The sequence below is a fragment of the Mytilus californianus genome, unplaced genomic scaffold (genome assembly GCF_021869535.1).
Source record: "Mytilus californianus isolate M0D057914Y unplaced genomic scaffold, xbMytCali1.0.p SCAF_1, whole genome shotgun sequence".
Classification (NCBI taxonomy): Eukaryota; Metazoa; Mollusca; class Bivalvia; order Mytilida; family Mytilidae; genus Mytilus; species Mytilus californianus.
This window is the reverse complement of record NW_026262581.1, coordinates 19,599,697-19,619,351: the sequence shown is the minus strand read 5'-3', so window position 1 is coordinate 19,619,351 and position 19,655 is coordinate 19,599,697. Positions and strand designations below refer to the sequence as shown.

Below are 19,655 nucleotides of genomic sequence, written 5' to 3'. Positions count from 1 at the left end.
GGTTGATGAATTATACCAGAACCAATATGAAATCCTAAAAAATATACTTATTATTTGCCTCTAGATCATGTATAATAATATGTCGCTCATATGACTGATTTCAACCTTCAAGGTATTAGTTCAGATGAATAAAAATGTCAATTCATATTTGACGGCTGATAAGGAATGATCGGATTGAAGGTCAAGACATTTGAGCGCCACTAGCAAAAATAAAGATATGTTTGCTATGGCCAATATTTTGCACCAGGTATTCTCAGAACACTCCAAAGACGGGATGTCTCAAACAATCAATTGCAGAAAGTGTGACACTCTTCTTACACGAGGCATCGGATTTAATGCCCCATTTTCACCGCAGATAAGTATTAATATTGTTCATCCAGCGCGGCATGCAGGCTAGCCTCTAGAAGATTTCACCAAGGATTGGATCATTTCAGAGATTACCATATTTCTATACGCTATTTCACCATTGAATTCACATGTAATAAAGTTTATTTGATGCACCGAGCAAATATATGTACATTATGAAAAGAGGTAGGGTAACTTCGCATGGTTTTCCTCCCTCACAAGGACAAGATATTAGTTAATGAAACTTATTAAACATGAAGCAGTCTGTATCATATAATTAAAAACAATTCAACAATTTAAAATTTCCAGTTACTTCCAGGTTATTCGGCGCACCATATTGCTGTAGAAGACAGTTTAGAAAATACGTGTTTCCATGACCATATAATATAGTCAGTTTATAAAATGATTTAAAGAATATTCAAGTGTTAAAAAAATGATTTAAAGAACACATGTTAGTTTTTTCTATATATGCACCATTTGTTGTATTTGAATATATAGAAAAGATAAACAAATGGATAAGAAAACATATTAGTTCATGTATGAAATATCTTTTTTTAAGATAACAACATTTCATGAAAAACAAATATTCATGTATCCAACATACAGATACAAACACACAATCACTGCAGCGATTGTGGTATGATATTTCTCCTCTTGTGAAAATTTAGTGAGTATAACGAGTGTTTACATATTTAAATATTATTGTCGAGAATAGAGTTATATTTTTGTTTTTGAGACACCACAAAAGCGAAAGCAGAGGAAAGCAGTAAATGTTTCGTTTTTATTGAACTTTGACCCGTTAAAAAAGTGCAAACCACACGAGAAACCTTTAAATATAAAGGCATTTAAAGGAGAAATATTAAAAAAAACCAACGGTAACCTACATGTATGCATTAATGATTTCTACAATTGAATCTAGTTAATATATATTTATATGCGCGTCAGTGTGATGTGCAGGATACACTTTTCATAAATTTTCTATTATGGTTTTCAGGTTTTAAAATTGTGAAAACTATTAAAGACAATTAAAACAAACATATTTCAGAAGACGAAAGTAAAATTTAGACTATTTGAAAGAAGACAATACAAATCATGTGTATTTAAAATAATTAAGGAATGACTGTAATATTTTTTCTGTCTATGAAGAAATAACATTTTTTAGGTAATTTCGAATAGACAGAAAAAATAATACAGTAATTCCTTATAATTTAATTCTAAATTCGATTTTAAAGTAGTACATTTTGAAGACAGAAAAAACGTTGGTGACGTTACGGTCACATGATAAAATTATGTTTTTATGATAGACAAAACACTTTCAGCTAATCAGAAGACGTGTTACATCCAAAATTAAATTATAACATAATAAATACATGTAGAGCATAATATAAATACATTGACGATGGTTGGTCAGAGAGACACGCATTACCGTGCAGATTTGTCTATAATCATCTTTTTATTATGTGTACCAGAATACCTCTGATCAAGATTAAAATGAATTGATGTCCAAGCATATGTAGCAGTACTTGTTTCTAAAAAGGTTGTCTTTAAAAAGAAAAATCAGTTTCTGTAACATTTATAACTGTATTCAATGCAATTCAAAAATAGATTGAGTTTGACATGGTATCTGCGCTATCTCTGTTGGATCTTTTTAGAGCTTTACACCTCCCTGTACATTTTTTTGTTTCATTAAGGTGTATAAGCGTTGGTCATAAAACATTTCAATGAAATCCGGGAATGTGCTTTCATCTGACAGTAAGAAATATCTACGCGAGAGGAAATCATGCTTGATGAGTGAATTTAGCATATCTAATTCTGAATTAAAAATTGCAAAATGAAAGTTTTGAATGTTTTGATGTTCAGTAGTGTTTGATTTAAATCTAGTTTTGGGGATAATTAGGCACATAGATAGAAAAAAAAATCTTGATAAAAACAAATACATTTCATATTTGATATGGATATATTCAAGTAATTGTGTTTAGGTTCATCATCTGTTGAAAGTTTATCTCAATCCGTTAGATTTCATATTATTTGCAGTTAACGGACACAATATTTGAGTTGTTGCTTTAATTTGTTGTATCAACCGGTTCCATGTAATTCTCGAATTGTGCAAAGTCATTAGAAGATAGTTGTGTACTTGTAAGGTTATCAGTATTCGCCACTTCTTGATTAAGGTCTTCAGTATTCGCTTGATGTAGCTGATTATACGGGTTCGTTGCTGACACTTGTCCGAGATCTTCATATCCAGAAGTAACATCTAAATATGTGTTTCTATTTGAGTTGCTATTTGATTCTTCCTCTGCATTTATTTCATCATAAACTTCGTCGTAAGGCTCAACAAATTCCATCCTGGAATGAACAAATGGAACGATTTGTAAGATAATGTTAGATAAATACAATATTATAGATTACAAATGTATATCAAAATCTTATTCTATCTTCAAATGAGCTTTATTTATAGACAGACTATTTTTTTGAAAATGAAACCAGAAAAAAACATTAACAATAACATTCCAAAAACAGTTAGATACTGGAAAGTATATATACATGCTTGACGTTGAAAGTAATTGTAAAAATTATCCTGTTGTTTAATAGTCTTTGGATACATGTTGTTCATAATTGTTCAACTGGAAAACAAAATGTTTTCACCTAGAATGTAGTCCTAGCTGATCATTTTCTTTTTTCATAACTCTTACGGACATATTTGTCTTTTGTCACGGTACATGTAACTACCACTTCTGATAATTTCATGTATTGCGAAATAATTAAAAGTCTGAAATTTATTTGAATGATATGTTTGTACTTTCACGTATATATTAGAATAGTGCGACGAGGAATGCGATTGTAGAATACATTTACCAAGAAACAGTGTGAATGAAAATATACGAAATCAATGTGTCTCATAGATCGGTTTCGGAGTACAAAATGTATGAAGTTTCCTATTATGATAGAATTAATTCTTTCATGCAATGCTCTATGCTCAATGTAACAATGGTAGGCATTATACACCATTGTCGACATTTTACAACACAATTACGCTCAATATAAAAAAATCACAAATATAATGCCTACCCATGTTAAACCTAGCATAGAGTATGACATGAACAAATTATTTCTTAAACACGTCTATACCTTGAGTTCGCTATTCCTGCAGACAATCCTACAATAGACAAAAAAGTAAATTGCAGACAGAAAAGTATTTTATGTTGTATGCAAGTAATCAATCTAGATCTAGCAATCTAGCAACATAACAAAGTTACATAATGACCGATCACAGTCAAATCATTTGAATATGTATTGTTAGTACGAAGTGAAAGACAGTTCCAGGTATTTATTATCCAAAATAAAGGATAAAAAAAAAACTAAAAACAAAACCCATAAAAACAAAACACTGAAGAAAATATTTTTAAGTCATTTAAATTTGTAACACCAGCAAAAATGGCCGCATATTATTTATGGTACTGAAAACAGAAACCAAAATAATCTCTAGCTTACAAAATAAATGAATAACGATAATGGTACAAATATTATTGCATCAGATGCGAATTGTTTAAACTAACGTCTCTTCAGTGCAAAAATATTAAGTCCAAAACCTAGTACACACGATGAAGAGCTGATAAAATGAGAAAGGACCCTTAAGTAACGCAAAACTCTGACAAGGACTTAGAGCTATGCATGAAGGAGATACATTCCATAATTTAAAATATAAATCTAGGTTGTTGTTTTGCCGAGGTTTGAATAAAGAGTTTGTCATGAAACCTTAGATAAAACGATCATAAAGGTTGAAAAAAGTTAAATCACAAAAATACTGAAAAACAAATTCAAAACGGAAAGTCCCTAATCAAATGGCAAAATCAAAAGCACAAACACATCAAACGAATGGACAACAACTGTCATATTCCTGACTTGGTACAGGCATTTTCTTATGTAGAATATGGTAGATTGAACCTGGTTTTATAGCGCTAAATCTCTCACTTGTACGACAGTCGCATCAAATTCCATTATATTGACAACGATGCGTGGACAAAATGTAGCTTTCTTGCTCATACCACTGATAAAATGTTTTTACTTCACAATGCAAACGTTTGATACTTTTCACCAATATTTCTTCTAATATATGAAATAAGACATCTTCTTGCTGACCTATCATTGCTTTGCAGCTCAACAACTCAATGCAAAATAAGCCCAACAATTTATGTGTGCAAAAATGACCCTACTATTTGAATGAACCGAGAGGTTATAAACTTTCTAAAAAAGGACTAAAATATCGTCCACCGTTCAAAAAAAAAAATTGAGAAGAGTGTCGTCAAGTTATTAAAGATGCTCTTATCCTATTGTATAAAATTGTGTAAACGGAAGAAATCTGACAAAAAGTCACTCGATGCCTATTTAAATAAATGTCTGAATATTGTTGATATTCGCATATCTCATTTTTGAAAATAATTAAGAATTAAAAGAGTAAGTAATACGCCCATTTCCAGGATTAAAAACAAAATTCAAGTACTATCAAAGCGTTTTGTGTTCGTAATGCAGCCAACAATGTGGTGGTGGTATGACGTAAATACTACACGGAAGTCCTTAAGAATGAAATTATACATTCAACTACACCCAAGGCCGTACGCTCCACAGAGAGTCACATAGTAAATAATCATGTCACTACCACAGCTCAGCTTAAGGCTCTTCTGAACATTTGAAGGTCCCTACTTGGTATTGAATACCTAAACTACACAAAAACCCCGTAAAATATCGTTTTATCTCGGCCTTAAGTAAGTGTCCTACTAATAATCTTTCAGTGCTTTTCACGAGTTCCTTAACTACTATCAAATAACTAATCGTTAATTTTGTAATAAAACATATGAAAACAGTGGAATTTACCATTTTTTGGATTGTAAAAAATCCTTTTGATGTTTTAGATAAATTACGTGCTTTTGATAGTCCTTTTGATTCGGTTGACAGTTTTGACTTTTCCACTCTTTAAACAAAATTCCACACAATCTTATCAAACAAACGTTTCCCTATCTAATTAAATGGTCGTTTGATAAATCTGATTGCAAATTTTTTTTGCTGCAACTCATATAAAGCCTTTTTCTCTAATGAGAAAGGTAAAAATGCTTGATATACATACTGGAGGTGTGATGACATGAACCATTCTAAATATAACACATATGTACTTTCACGGTACAACAACCTTTCGATACCTATAGCTATAGCTTGGCATTGCACAATGTCCTGTTTTTCTCGGACTGACTGTTAATGACGTCTTTACACTAAATCCAGTAGATGTTGGATGTGTACTGATTGATATTTTAGCATGTTTAGTCTTAGATACATGACTTTTTTTATTAGTTGTTATTGGCTTTGAACTAGCTGTCAGTAAATGCGAGTACTCTAAGATATGTACTTAGTGTCTATTTTGTTGTGGGGATGTATAGGTACCCATCTACGTCCACTCTGTGTTTTTGTTAGATGTATTTCTATTTGTATCCATCTGATGAGTTAAGCCTTTTTCACTGATTTTTATAGTTTGTTCTTATGTTGTACTGTTACAACACTTCGAGGTTAGGGGAGGGTTGAGCGCTCACAAACATGTTTAACCCCGCCACATTCTTTATGTGCCTGTCCTAAGTCAGGAGCATGTAGTTCTGTGGTTGTCGTTGGTTCATGTCTGTCATATTTGTTTTTCGTGAATTGTTTTGTTATCAATTAGGCCGTTAGTTTTTCTCAATTGAATTGTTTCATATTTTTCATGTCGGGGCCTTTTATAACCGATCATACAGTATGGGTTTTTCTCATTGTTGAAGGCCGTACTGTTGCCTATAACTGCTTACATACCCTTCATTTGAACTTTGGTGGATAATTGTCGCATTGGCAATCATACCACATCTCCTTATTTTTATCTTTATTACTGCTTTTAAAGACAACCAATATCTCTTTTAAAATGCATAAAAGCCTTATATGCTATTTATAAGGCAAGGGTTAAGACGACTCGCTTTAAGGAAAGCAGTTTCTGTTCAGGAATATATACATCCCGTCAATGTGTTTGTATTATCTTTCATTTTTGCTGGTGTGTTTTGTATATGCGACTTTTTGTGTTTCTGTGGTTCTTATAACGTGACTCTGTACTTTAAAAGATCCCGTCATTATGTTATTGTTGTATTATATGTCATTATGTTATTGTTCTATTATAAATTTGAAAATACTTTGAACGACAAACGACAAATTTATTTTACTCCTGTAGTGGTATTAACCATATGTAGATTCTTAAAAATTCTAAAGAACTTCTGGACAATTTTAAATCCCGGTCTATTTTTGAAATTAATTCTAACATAACTTTTGATTTTTTAACCCTGTATACCAACATTCCACATGTGAAATTATAAAATTGTTTTGAATAAACATTGAATGACAAAATTTCTTCTTATGTGACGTTTACATTTTCTGACGTCAGACACGCGAAGCAATGAATGTGGTTTTTAATTTGATAGATGCTTTTGTTCTTTTTTGTAAATAATTGTTTGTTTTGATATTGTAACACAGTGATGACTGCTGTACCCATATTTTGACTATTTTATTTATAATGTCTGTTTTGTTCACGCATCGTTGTAAATATAACGGAATTTGATAAGACTGTCGTACAAGTGAGAGGTTTAGCGCTATAAAACCAGGTTCAATCTACCATTTTCTACATTTGAAAATGCCTGTACCAAGTCAGGAATATGACAGTTGTTGTCCATTCGTTTGATGTTTTTTGTCATTTGATTTTGCCATGTGATTAGGGACTTTCCGATTGAATTTTCCTCGGAGTTCAGTATTTTTGTGATTTTACTTTTTATCATATACAAGAGTGTTATCTCTCTTAATATATAAAATGCACCACAATAGAGATGTTAGCATATATTTTTCGTATTTAACTTATATATATAATTCGTCTCAAGTTAAGCCCAACAATGTTAGATCTTTAAATTTGCGTTAGCAAATTTTCGTTCTTCCCTCCACGGGATTCGAACCCTTGCTTCTGTCAGATCGTGGAAACACCGCATGCACCGGGCTAAGCGCCCTAGACCACTCGACCACCTAAGCTACATAAACATATAGCTTTCGGTGGTCGATGGAATGCCTTTTCTCATCGGCTTTATCTAGAGTTGTAACCCAGTACATGATATATAGTGGCAAGTAGATGGTGTATCTTTCACATCAGCTATTTTGTCTGTCGTAAAGGATGATAATGTTAATGATATGCCGCCACATCAAATTTTAATTTTTATTATACATGCCTAAAATGTAACAACTTTATGACAGATATTCTCCATCGGATAACACGTGGTTGTAAAACAACGAATACAAACATACCATCCTCTTTGACGATAATCTTGCTAATTTCTTCCTTCATTTCTTTCATTTCAGTCTTTGTCTTGTCTATTTTCCTTTTCATTGAACGCCGCATCATAAGAACGACAACTGATATGATAACCAAAACTACTATAATTACACCTCCAGCTACTCCATAAAGAACTATATTATTATTTTCACTGGTAGAAGATTCATACCGCAAATATCCAACATGTTCATTAATGTTCCCAACGACAACCTTTATATAAAAAGATTAAATGTTTGAAAACAAAGTTATTAAATGATTTGCTTCATATCAAGTAGTAGATCTCACTAGAAAAGGTATCATGATATATTTTCGTATTTAAGTCATGCCAGTGGTTACTATCAAAGGACCCAATAAAGCCATGTATTCTGAAATTAGTGTTTAAAACTTCAACAATTAATCAATTAATACAACGATTTTTAATGTATAGAACACATTGAAATAGAAAAAAGTTTCTCCATAGAGGGTTACTCTGCTTCTCATAGAATATAGAAATACAAATAAAATATAGTGAACAGTTTAAAATACGGATATTTAATACAAAGAACAATTGCACTCATCATTTTCAACATCTATTGTATGTTTGCAACTACAGTGTTAACTGGTAAGGAGTATCCATGAGTTAGTGTTTAGCTGCCTAGCGTTCTGTTCCTGAAATAGCACATACCTTTATCATGTTCAGTATGTTAATAGATTAGTCAAATTGTCGTAATATACACCTTTTCTTGCCTGCTAAACCTCAAGTAAACACATTGAGCTTTTGAATAAACTTTTTTTTAAAGGATACCAAACTAGCACTAGTGATATCTTTGAATATTGTTTTGAAAGGTACTAATATGATTTTTGTTTTGATAAATTGAAACATAACTGATGAAAACTTATGGTCTTATACATGTACATGTTTCCTACTGATATTATTTACTTATAATTTCACTTTGACCATAATCATGCTTTCCTAGACTGTTTATGACGTCTTTAAACTACAGCCGTTGAACGTGCACTGATTGATACTTTAGTCTCATAGGAAATATATATTAATTAGTTGAAAGGCTCTGACATTGTCTGAACCAGCTTTCAGTCATTTGGTTTTTGCTTATTGTGTTGTCAAAACGCATGTCTTTTTTTTCGTTTGAATTGGTTCATATTTCGTCATGATTGGACAGTTAAAAGCTGACAATGAGGTAAAGATTTTGTATATTGTTGAAGGCCATGTGGTAACATGGTTGCCTGAATCAGTGTCATTTTGAAACTGTGGGATAATTGTAACATTGAAAAGCATACAACTCCTTATTTGATAACATTCGTATTGTGTCAACCAATTAAAATTATTCATTTGCTTACACATGTTTCAATGGTAATACAATTGAATTTAATCAATGGGTTATTGAAACATATTGTTTCAATTGTCTTAAATCATATTTTGTACTACCATATGCAAACTTATAATCGCAATTAAGAACATGATTCTCAACAATGTTTTGCAGAATTTATTATTTAATGCTACTGTAGCTTTGCTGAAGCTTAACAGTGCTTCAAAACATTACTGACAGTGTGGACGTGCAACACATAATTTGCCTTACAACTCAAGAAATGGAGAAGTGTGATACCAATGAAAGATATCAGGTTTATCATTAACACGCCAGACGAGCGTTTCGCTTACAAAAGAGTTATCAGTGGCGTTCAAATCAAAATAACTGGAAGGTCAAATCAGTAGATAAGTTAAATGCGTCTTAAGGACAGCTATTCATCGCGGGTAGAAAATCCATCTGATTTCAGATTTTTCAAAATTTTGTAACAATAAATATTAAAGTCACTGTACTACATATATTTCATGTGAGCAAAGTGGTGCTAACTACCGTGGTGTGAATCCTTTAAAAGAGAAGACAAGTAGCCCGATTTATGCTTAAGCAACACATTAATTACAAAAATCTGCTGGACATGGATAGAATCAAGTTATCAAAACAAACCCAAAGTCACAACTAACAAATAGCCAAAAAGAAAAAAAAAAAAAAAAAAAAACTGAACAAAAAGTCCCCACACTTTGTGGTAGCTAGTTCAAAGCCCAATTTTTAAGAATTAATGAACCATGTACAGATGTAGTACAATACAAAAATATTAATTAGTAAACCAAAACGAAAATTATCCTTACCACAATAAACACTAAATCTCCGGTATTTGTACGCGGTTTTGTTTTGGGTGGTAGACATGTGATGTTGTCATTGTTTATATCTGTAATTAGACATAAACCATCCAAACCTACGCGTATGAAATAATCATCAGGTCTAGCACCTTCTAATAATCCACGACCCTGAAATTAAGACGCATCAATTAATTATAAAGGTACAAATGCACATAATTCATTTGACTCATTTTGTTTTAAAGTTTGAAATATTTAAAAATGTGGTTAAAGGACACTTTTCCTAGTTTTTGGGTAATACTAATATAATTGTACTTCATGTAAATGTAACAGGAAACACTGTTTCGTGCCCTATCGTATTGACCATTAAAAACTGGCACAACAAATCAATAATTTAAAACACAATACGTACCAATTGTTCAAATCAGTTTTGATGAAGTTGATATAATAAACTAATGTCAAACTATCAGTTTTATAACCAAGAGTGGGCAAAAACCTTGATCTAATATATCCTCTTTAATCACGTTCTTTTGGTATTTACTTAATATATATAAAATTGTTTTGATTTTTTTGGATGTGCAGCAGTTTTAGCTTTACATACATAATATGCTATCGAATAGATGCACTTTTCAAAATCAAATATCGACAACAATAACATGAATAATTTTACCTTGATTTCTAAGATTGCATTACTGAGATATACAAAAACTTTTGATAGTTTCTCCAACAGAGGATCATCCACATAAAATACTCCCAAGGATACTCTATAACTATCAAAATGAACATAAATGTTTTGTACAGCTGCTCTTTTCCTTCTTTCGAAATCTGATTTCACATACGGTGGAGATTTACATACTACAATGCTATCAGATATTATTGTACATGGAACAGCATCCTAAAAAAAAATCATGATTATACTAGACTATAATGGATTACAGCATAATAGAAACAATCTATATCTATGCGCAAAATTGTCTAAAAACAAGATCAGATAAATAAACAACCTTTCTTAGAATAAATTTACTATGTACAAGAATTCCAACACTAAATATCAAATAGTAAACCAAACATGAAAATCACGCTTACCACAATGAATATTAAATCACCGGAGTTTGTAGGAGGCTTGGTTTGTGGCGACAGACATGTGATGTTGTTCTTATTTATTTCTTTAATTAAATATAAACCTGTCCCAAGTCAGGAGCATGTAGTTTAGCGATTGTCGTTGGTTCATGTCTGTCATATTTGTTTATTTGTTTTGTTAGAAATTAGGCCGTGAATGTTCTCGATTGAATTATTTCACATGTTTCATGTCTTGGCCTTTTATAGCCGACTGTACGGTGTGGGATATTCTCATTGTCATTGCTTACGTGTACTATAATTGATTTCTATTGGATAGTTGTATCATTGGCAATCATACCACATCTCCTTATGCTTATATTCAAGCACTACTCAATTACAGCCTCCTGAATGTGGACAGCCACATGGATTGGCATGACGCCTAATGCATGGATAGCAGTAGACGCTTTTACATTATACCTGTCGACAAACATGGTCTAGCTTCTTTTAGATTTCACGCAATTCCTTCAGTTTTTGTTTGTAACTTCGCTTTGTACCATCTTAATCGATTTTAGAAAAATTGCGGTAATCTGATTATTTAACATAACAAACAGCGGGGTTAAACATTTTTGCTAGCGTTTAACCATCCTATAACCATGGATAGTGGTGTATCAGCACAACATAAGAACAAAGTGTCAAAAACCTGTTTGAAAAGGCTTGAATAATCAAATTGGCGAAATCCAAAAAATGACATAAGACAAAAAGTACTGCCCTAACGATACTCGCAATTATTGAAAGTCAGTTCAAAGTCAACTACAACTAATAACTAAATCGTGTTTTCGAAAACTAAAATATCAAGCAGACACGTCTTACAGGTAAGTGTACATATTCTTGTGCAATGCACAATTTTGAGTTTCGACAGGATGTAAATTTAGGATCATAAGTTATCATAACTGTTTAGCAATATGTAAAATTGATAATCTGTAAGAATAAGTTTATTCAAAGGATCAATAAGTTAACATGATTCGAATCGAATTTTACGGGCTTTAATGTATAAACTGTAAGACAAAACATTATAAGGGAGCACCGGCTTTACGCTTGATGTATTTAGTGCCAGTTTACATTGGCATATGTTTGATTAAGTACAAATTAAAACTGTAACAAGAAATTTATCTTGTTGCACGTTTTTACGATAACTTGGCCTGTATGGCTTCAAATTACATCAGTTTGTACACAATAATTCTTAAAAAAAAATTTGAATGATGACGTAATCAAATTTAGAAGCAATACTACACAGGTATTAATACTTGATCGAACCGTTGTGTATTTTTAACCAAAAAGCTAATCGAGCAATTTAATGAAAACAATTTAATATATGATCATTTTATGAATTTCTTGCTAGCCATAATCTTTAGTTTTATTGTTAAAATGTCTCATTTACATCAGTCCACTACTGACAGTTTTAATGTTACACGGACCCCAACTGTCTACCTTCGTCAGTCTGGCATTACTTTCTGTATTTGTCATGGTTGACATTAATTCTTACCACTGAATATTACTTAGGAATCATGTATTTTGGGCAAACAAATATAAGGCTGGTACATGTACAATGTATATGCAATGCCTTTTTATGGTAAAAACATGGATAACAGTTGTTTTCGCAAATTTTATCAAAATTTAGAAATATTTACGATCTTCGGACTGAATTTAGTATGAATTAATAAAAGATAAAAAAGTGAAACAGTTTGAACTTTAGTTGTAGAACTATCACTACTTAGGTGAGTGGTTATAACAGAAATTGGACTCAAACAAATTGACGAAAGCATTCATGGGAATGATTTTCAACTTGCAGCAGGACAGACCTAGTTGTAGTAATCAACACATATAATACTAATTACGTGCGAACGACCCATATTTCTGGTAGAGTCAGTTCATTAGATTTTCACATTACATTTGTGCTTTGTTTATAGTTTGTTGAATCATTAATATTCCTCACCCGAGATTGATTTGATTGATTTTTAGTGTTGTAACGCCACTTTTAAGCACCGCTTTTGAGCTATTTCGTGGCGGCCAGTTTTAATTGGTGGAGGAAGCCGGAGTGCCCGGAGAAAACCACCGACCTTCGATAGGAAAACTGACAATCCTAGTCAATTAAGATTGGAGTCGAGTGCACTCGCACGAGCGGGGTTCGAACTCACAACCTCAGTGTTGACTGGCTAGTGATTACAGTAGTATCTACTTAGACCACTCGGCCACCGAGGCCCCTTCCTCACCCGAGATGTTTTTCACCTGGTATATAAAAATTCATATAAGTTAATGGAACTGAAATTTAATAAAAAGCGGCAAAGGGGTTTTATAACGATTTTTTTTCAATAATGCTGATATATCAAAAACCGTTGAATAAAAATTAATACATTGATTGTGCTAGCTGGTTTAAGAAAAATATCACTTTGTAAATGATTAGCGTCCGAATGACTTGTCTGCATGAACCTTCAATAGGAAAGCTGAAATTTAAACATTGTAAGCCAAGGATGTGTACACTGTCTAAAAAGATGTTTGAAAGATGTAAAATGTTGGAAAAGACATTTGAAGGACGTAAACTCTTTAACCATGGAGAGGTGTGTGGGGAATAACGAATGAAATCGACATAACATACGTTTTACGGTCACCATTATAAATTGGTTGACCGGCTCAGTAAGTCTATGTCTCATCTAAACAGCGACATGTTTTCGCATTCATTGATTGTTAGATAACAAAATAATAGTCTAATCTGTAATTTTACAGATTGTGTCATATTTCCGAATATGCGTCAATCCCGACGGTGACGCTTTAATTGAGCGTTGATTACGCATGCAGATAGAGCTTGCATTGTACGAGACGCTTACCATTTCGAAGCATCTAGTTGCACTCTCTTTGGAGTTCATGCGGTTTCCTTTCCCTCAATTATTGTTTGTTACCTTGATTTGTCTTCTTAATCAATTTATAAAATTGAACAGATGTAAACTCCTGTTTGCCTTATCCAGCTTCCTTTTGGAACATTGTGGTATTTTTAACTTTTTCTCAGTTACCATTTCCAAGGAGAGAGATGAAATACCTCATTTCCTTATACGGATGAAAACAAGTGTTTACAAAATTTGGTCGAGGATAATGAAGTTAATTGAGGTGAATCCACTACTGACAAATGGTCTATTTGCTCATAAAATATACAGTCGTTTACTTTAATACCATGATACTACTGTTAAAGATTTATTTTTCCTTCGATCACCCATAACTTAAAATTATTAAATGAACAGAACACCTTTAACTGGTTGTTTTCATAAATAAACATGTATTACTTGTATCATTCTTACTGGAGTGTCTACCATAACAACCCCTACGTTCAAAAAGCCAGTTCCTGTTACAGTTAGTTTTTGTCCTCCACTGAAAACAAATTATATTTTCAAATATTAGTAAACAATGTACCTATTAGTAACGTTTAATATTATACAGTACCAAAGTTATTTTCAATCTCATCATAAAGGAAACTTGAAAACTCCTGTGAAATTCTAAGCTTTATACAACAGAAATTCTGTAATAATACCGTGGAAAACAAAGAAAGAAATTGCAATTGAATAAATTTGAAAACCACCATGCGCTTGTTTCTGGTAACATGAATATTTGAACTAGAAGAAGACAGTCGATATTGAAATTTGTACTGATTGCGCCCCTATTGACCGCATTGTTTGTATACAAATATGAAGCAGAATTCATCCAGTATCTTCTCAGAAACGAAAATAAAACAGTATCTTGCACAGTTACTTATATTCAAATTACTATTTGTCAGCAATAACATACCGTCTAACTAATCATTATGCATCTCTCAATTATTAAGTGACACTTGTGCATGTTCAAAGTTACTTATATTTAAATTACTATTTGTCAGCAATAACATACCGTCTAACTAACCATTATGCATCTCTCAATTATTAAGTGACACTTGTGCATGTTCAAAGTTACTTATATTTAAATTACTATTTGTCAGCAATAACATACCGTCTAACTAACCATTATGCATTTCTCAATTAATAAGTGACACTTGTGCATGTTAACATTATACGGACTTTATGAACAGGAATGTGCACAAAAACTGCTCCAACAACATGAACAAAGTGATGAGAAAGAAAAACGGAAATCTTTCTTTCTCATCACTTTGTTCATGTTGTTGGAGCAGTTTTTGTGCACATTCCTGTTCATAAAGTCCGTATAATGTTAACATGCACAAGTGTCACTTATTAATTGAGAAATGCATAATGGTTAGTTAGACGGTATTTTATTGCTGACAAATAGTAATTTGAATATAAGTAACTGTGCAAGATACTGCTTTTTTTTGTTTCTGAGAAGATACTGGACGAATTCTGCTTCATATTTGTATACAAACAATGCGGTCAATAAGGACGCAATCAGTACAAATTTCAATACCGACTGTCTTCTTCTAGTTCAAATATTCATGTTACCAGAAACAAGTGCATGGTGGTTTTCAAATTTATTCAATTGCAATTTCTTTCTTTGTTTTCCACGGTATTATTACAGAATTTCTGTTGTATAAAGCTTAGAACAATTCATAAATTTCACGCTCACACGAATCGGTTGACCGATATGATGTGTTTGTGTCTCATGCATATCTTTGTGGTCTCAAGATCATCATGTACTTTTTTTTTCTTGATTTGAATCTTCGTAATTTATTTGTGATAATAGATCATCGCTTCACTTCTGTTGCATTTGATTTAATACAATTTGTAGTGAAATACCAAGTAACCTTTCATTAAGCTTTATTAAAGGGTAATTTTATGAAAATAAGGAAATGATAAACGGTAGCAAATGTAAACATATCTGCTAAAAACGAGACAAAGATGTAGATATACAAATGTAAGTCATTGCATGAGCTTTTCGAACAAGGAAAACCTACACCATAAGGTAAGATAGGAACAACACTGTAAATGCCGGGATATGACATTTGATTTGCATCACGATTCAACATTTATACTTCGAACCAAACGTTTGACTTTATAAAATTTTGAGTACATTATTTCTACTAGAAAAGATTTATTTATTATTCATAACTCGAAAACTGCTGTTTAAAATTACCTTCGAAATACAGAAGAACTGTCTACAGACAGAGGGGCAACTAATGGATCGGCAACAATCATGAACTCTTTGTTGAGGGTAAGATGTGTATTTCCATCAATAGTAACACTCAAATATGTTAAAGTAATGACACTATCTGATCCATCCATATTGCATGTCAAAGTATGGTCTCCTTCAATTTGAAGAAATCTAGATACAAAATTGAAATTTTAAGATGTTTTATTTCGGCAGCACATTGGTAACGCCAAGGAAGTACACATATGACAATTTGACGAAAGCCGAAATTCACCATATTTTCGCAAATAAAGATTCACGTACTTGCTTTCACTTGCATACACGTTTTTTTTCGTTATAAAATTGCTAATTATTCGATAAAACACGATGTTTTTGCGAGAAAAAAACAGGGTGCAAAAATAGGGTATTTTGAAATAGAGTTTATTAAAACTCAACTTGATTATTTAAATAACTTTATATTCCACGCGCTATTAACCCATTTCAATATTTTAATTAGCTAAACCGTATTAGGCAAATGTTTTCAAAATGTTTGCTTTTCAACGCTTTTTCATTTCGTATTTTATTTGGTCTTCCTAATTGCTATTATTCTTCCAATTCCCTGGAATTTTTATTGATGACGACACGAGGGTCTGCGTGATTAATTGCAAGCCTGATATCTTTCATGAGTTTATTAACATACACTGTGCCGATGCCACTGCGGATGTCGTTTCGTCCCTTCGTATATCCCCAACCCAGAAGAATCCACTTTTGTAGACAAGAACTACCATTGATACGTTCATCTTCTATAGATTAACTCATCAAACATAAATTTACTGTTTAGAAAATGTTGCAATAATATTCGAAACACCTATAGGCATTTATAGCATAAACTGTATTAGGTAGAACGTTTCTGAATATTTGGGTTTCAGAACTCATCAATTTCAATTTGATTTTGCCATTTAGCTTTTTATTGTGAGCACCAATAAAAAAAAAGTCATAGTGATAAAGATTTTAAGAAAATATTATACTTCTATATTCTCCAAGATCCATTGTTCCCTTACATGTATTCGTGTTATTTATCATATATAAATATAGATACTAAATTGTATTTCTTTTTCAATGCTTTTTCATTGCGTATCTTATTTGGCTAACTTGCTATCATTCTTCAAATCCACTGAACTGTTATTGAAGACGAGACGATGATTTGTGTGATTTTCTGTTTTTTTGACATGAAACGAAAACTGTTTTGTTAGGACTATAAATGTTCTTTTTCCGTTGTTAAAAAGTCTGCCAATCTGTTGGTAGCAGTAATAGCATGAAATACAACGGTATCAATTTTAGTACTTTAATAAATAGTTATACCATTTTATCCTAACTATATTACTTTGTAAGGAAAAGAAAAAAATATATTGGTACAATCTTTATATGCCGTGTTGTAAAATAATGACTATTTTAAGTTAATACGTATACACTCTACCTGTTAAATGTACCAAGTCAGGAATATGACAATTGTTTTCCATTCGTTTGATGTGTTTGATCTTTTTATTTTGCCATTTGATAAGGAACTTTCCGACTTGAATGTTCCTTGGAGTTTGGTATTTTTGTTGTTTTACTTTTTATATAGAATGTGTAAATTTCAGAGTATTAGATCTATTCACTTGGAATTTAGATTGAACAGTTCCGCTGCAAATTTAAAAGCATTCGTGATAAAATGCTAAAAAGAAAATTTACTATTATTCATCATTTCTACGTTAAATGATATTTTAATTTAGAATTAGGCAAAATAAAAATAAAAAGTATTGAAAAGATGATTAGAAAGCAAAGATATTGATAGATATTTCAAATCACCTGCACTGTATACATTTGATGTCATTACAAAATAAAACGTTGTAGCGACTTCCCATAAAACCAATATTTGTTCCTCGGATTGATATCTTTCTTCCTCCAGATAAAATACTTCTGCTCGGCGAAAAGGTTAATAATTCAAGTTGACTCTTTAAAAAATCAGTAAAATAATAAGTGTTGCATTTTTGTGTGTAATAATAGCAACATGTCAACGGGAAATCTATTCAAAGTTTTTGTCATCAATCTTATTATTACTACCTAATAATGTAATCTACAAGTTGTATTAATGTAACACGATTTCGTTATTGTAACATTGTACCAAAGGACTATAAACAATTCTGTTGAATATAATATTTTACGAAGGTTACACCATATATCATTTACACTTCAAAATATCTAAGGTATAACTAATAAAATTGAATATAAAAATATACATGTTACAAATTCATTAAAGACTGAGGGGCATATTTATTTTTTTTCGTTCTTTTGATGTGTTTGAGCTTTGAGGCTTCCGCTGATAGCATGATACCATATTTATATACATATATGTATAATATGTTAGGCATAATAAGTTTTGAAAAAATCAACTTATTCAGGAATGAAATTAAAAAACGAAATGTTAAAATGTTTTTTGATTGTAGTAAAATTTTCAAAATCTGTTTTCTTATATATACATTAAAGTTGATTATATGAATATTTCGTAATTATAGGTGTACAAGATAAGTTAGGACATATATTGTTTAGTAAATAAATTCTTTTGTTGTCATCGGAAGACTTCATTTTTGTTGTTGTGTGATATGTTACTTTCTCTTACACTTTTCCATTAAGCCACAACTTATGTAACTTACCCGAAAAGTGTATTTGTGTCTTGCTAAAGGGCTAAGGACTTCATTTACCGTGACTTCTATTCCGTTCTGTGTGCTTGCAGATGCATTGCAAGTTAAACAACTGATACTGAAAAAATATATTTTATTAGGCTTTAAAAAATAGATAAGATTACACAACTCATCAACATTTACACTTTAGATTTATAAATTATGCTTAGAATGACGGTTTACCTTTATCCACTAGCATATAACAATTAGCAGGGAATATTAATTGTCGCTTTCTTGTATGTCAGTCAACATATTAATTATTTGATTGAAGGATTCTAATGCCACTTTCCCTGTCAGTGTTCTAGTAATTTTGTAAATCAGATCACTTAAAGGAAACTGTGAGGGCTACACTAAATAGGGTCTTATTTATCTTCAGACCATCTAATCAAATATAAAAATGTATGTTTTATAACGTGATGAAATCATTTGTTAGAATGGAAAAAATCCTTATCAAAATCATAAACGAGATAAATACAGATTTTGAAGACAGAACTATTTAAAACTCCAGCTGCTATGAAGTTCCAAAATTATCAATATAACCAACAGTCGTTTATGTACTGAAATTTGACTGCTAACGAATGCAATCCACAGAAAAGTTTAGTTATTTGAAATGTGTTAAAACCTACTCTGAAAAATGCACTTAAAAACTCGATGTTCATATCTTATATATATATCTTGTTTTCACGTTACTTTAGTATATTCTTTTAAATATTATTAGCCTCTAACTGTATAAGAAACAATACCAATCGTATGTTTGCAACAACGTACCGAAATAAAGATTAAATCAAAGCCTGAACATTTTGACATTGTTTATTATTTTTATCCGTGTCGGTCTTTTAATTATTTTATATCATCACAACTTCCGGTAAAGATTTGTGTTAGTATCTATATCCAAATATCTTCAGGT

General features: G+C 31.6%; 1 protein-coding gene across 1 annotated transcript in view; it reads right to left on the bottom strand.

The window, feature by feature from the left end:
• Positions 1-605: 605 nt before the first annotated feature.
• The window catches only part of LOC127700092 (plexin-2-like), a 40,318-nt gene continuing 21,268 nt past the window's right edge, over positions 606-19,655 (bottom strand). The window contains exons 9-17 of the mRNA XM_052203559.1: positions 18,722-18,827; positions 17,877-18,022; positions 16,035-16,223; positions 14,246-14,330; positions 10,525-10,749; positions 9,867-10,025; positions 7,693-7,930; positions 3,475-3,502; positions 606-2,691 (exon numbers count right to left, since the gene is read on the bottom strand). Of these exons, the coding sequence (XP_052059519.1) occupies positions 2,409-2,691; positions 3,475-3,502; positions 7,693-7,930; positions 9,867-10,025; positions 10,525-10,749; positions 14,246-14,330; positions 16,035-16,223; positions 17,877-18,022; positions 18,722-18,827 (1,459 nt within the window). The 3' untranslated portion in view covers positions 606-2,408. The remainder of the gene's footprint in view (positions 2,692-3,474; positions 3,503-7,692; positions 7,931-9,866; positions 10,026-10,524; positions 10,750-14,245; positions 14,331-16,034; positions 16,224-17,876; positions 18,023-18,721; positions 18,828-19,655) is intronic.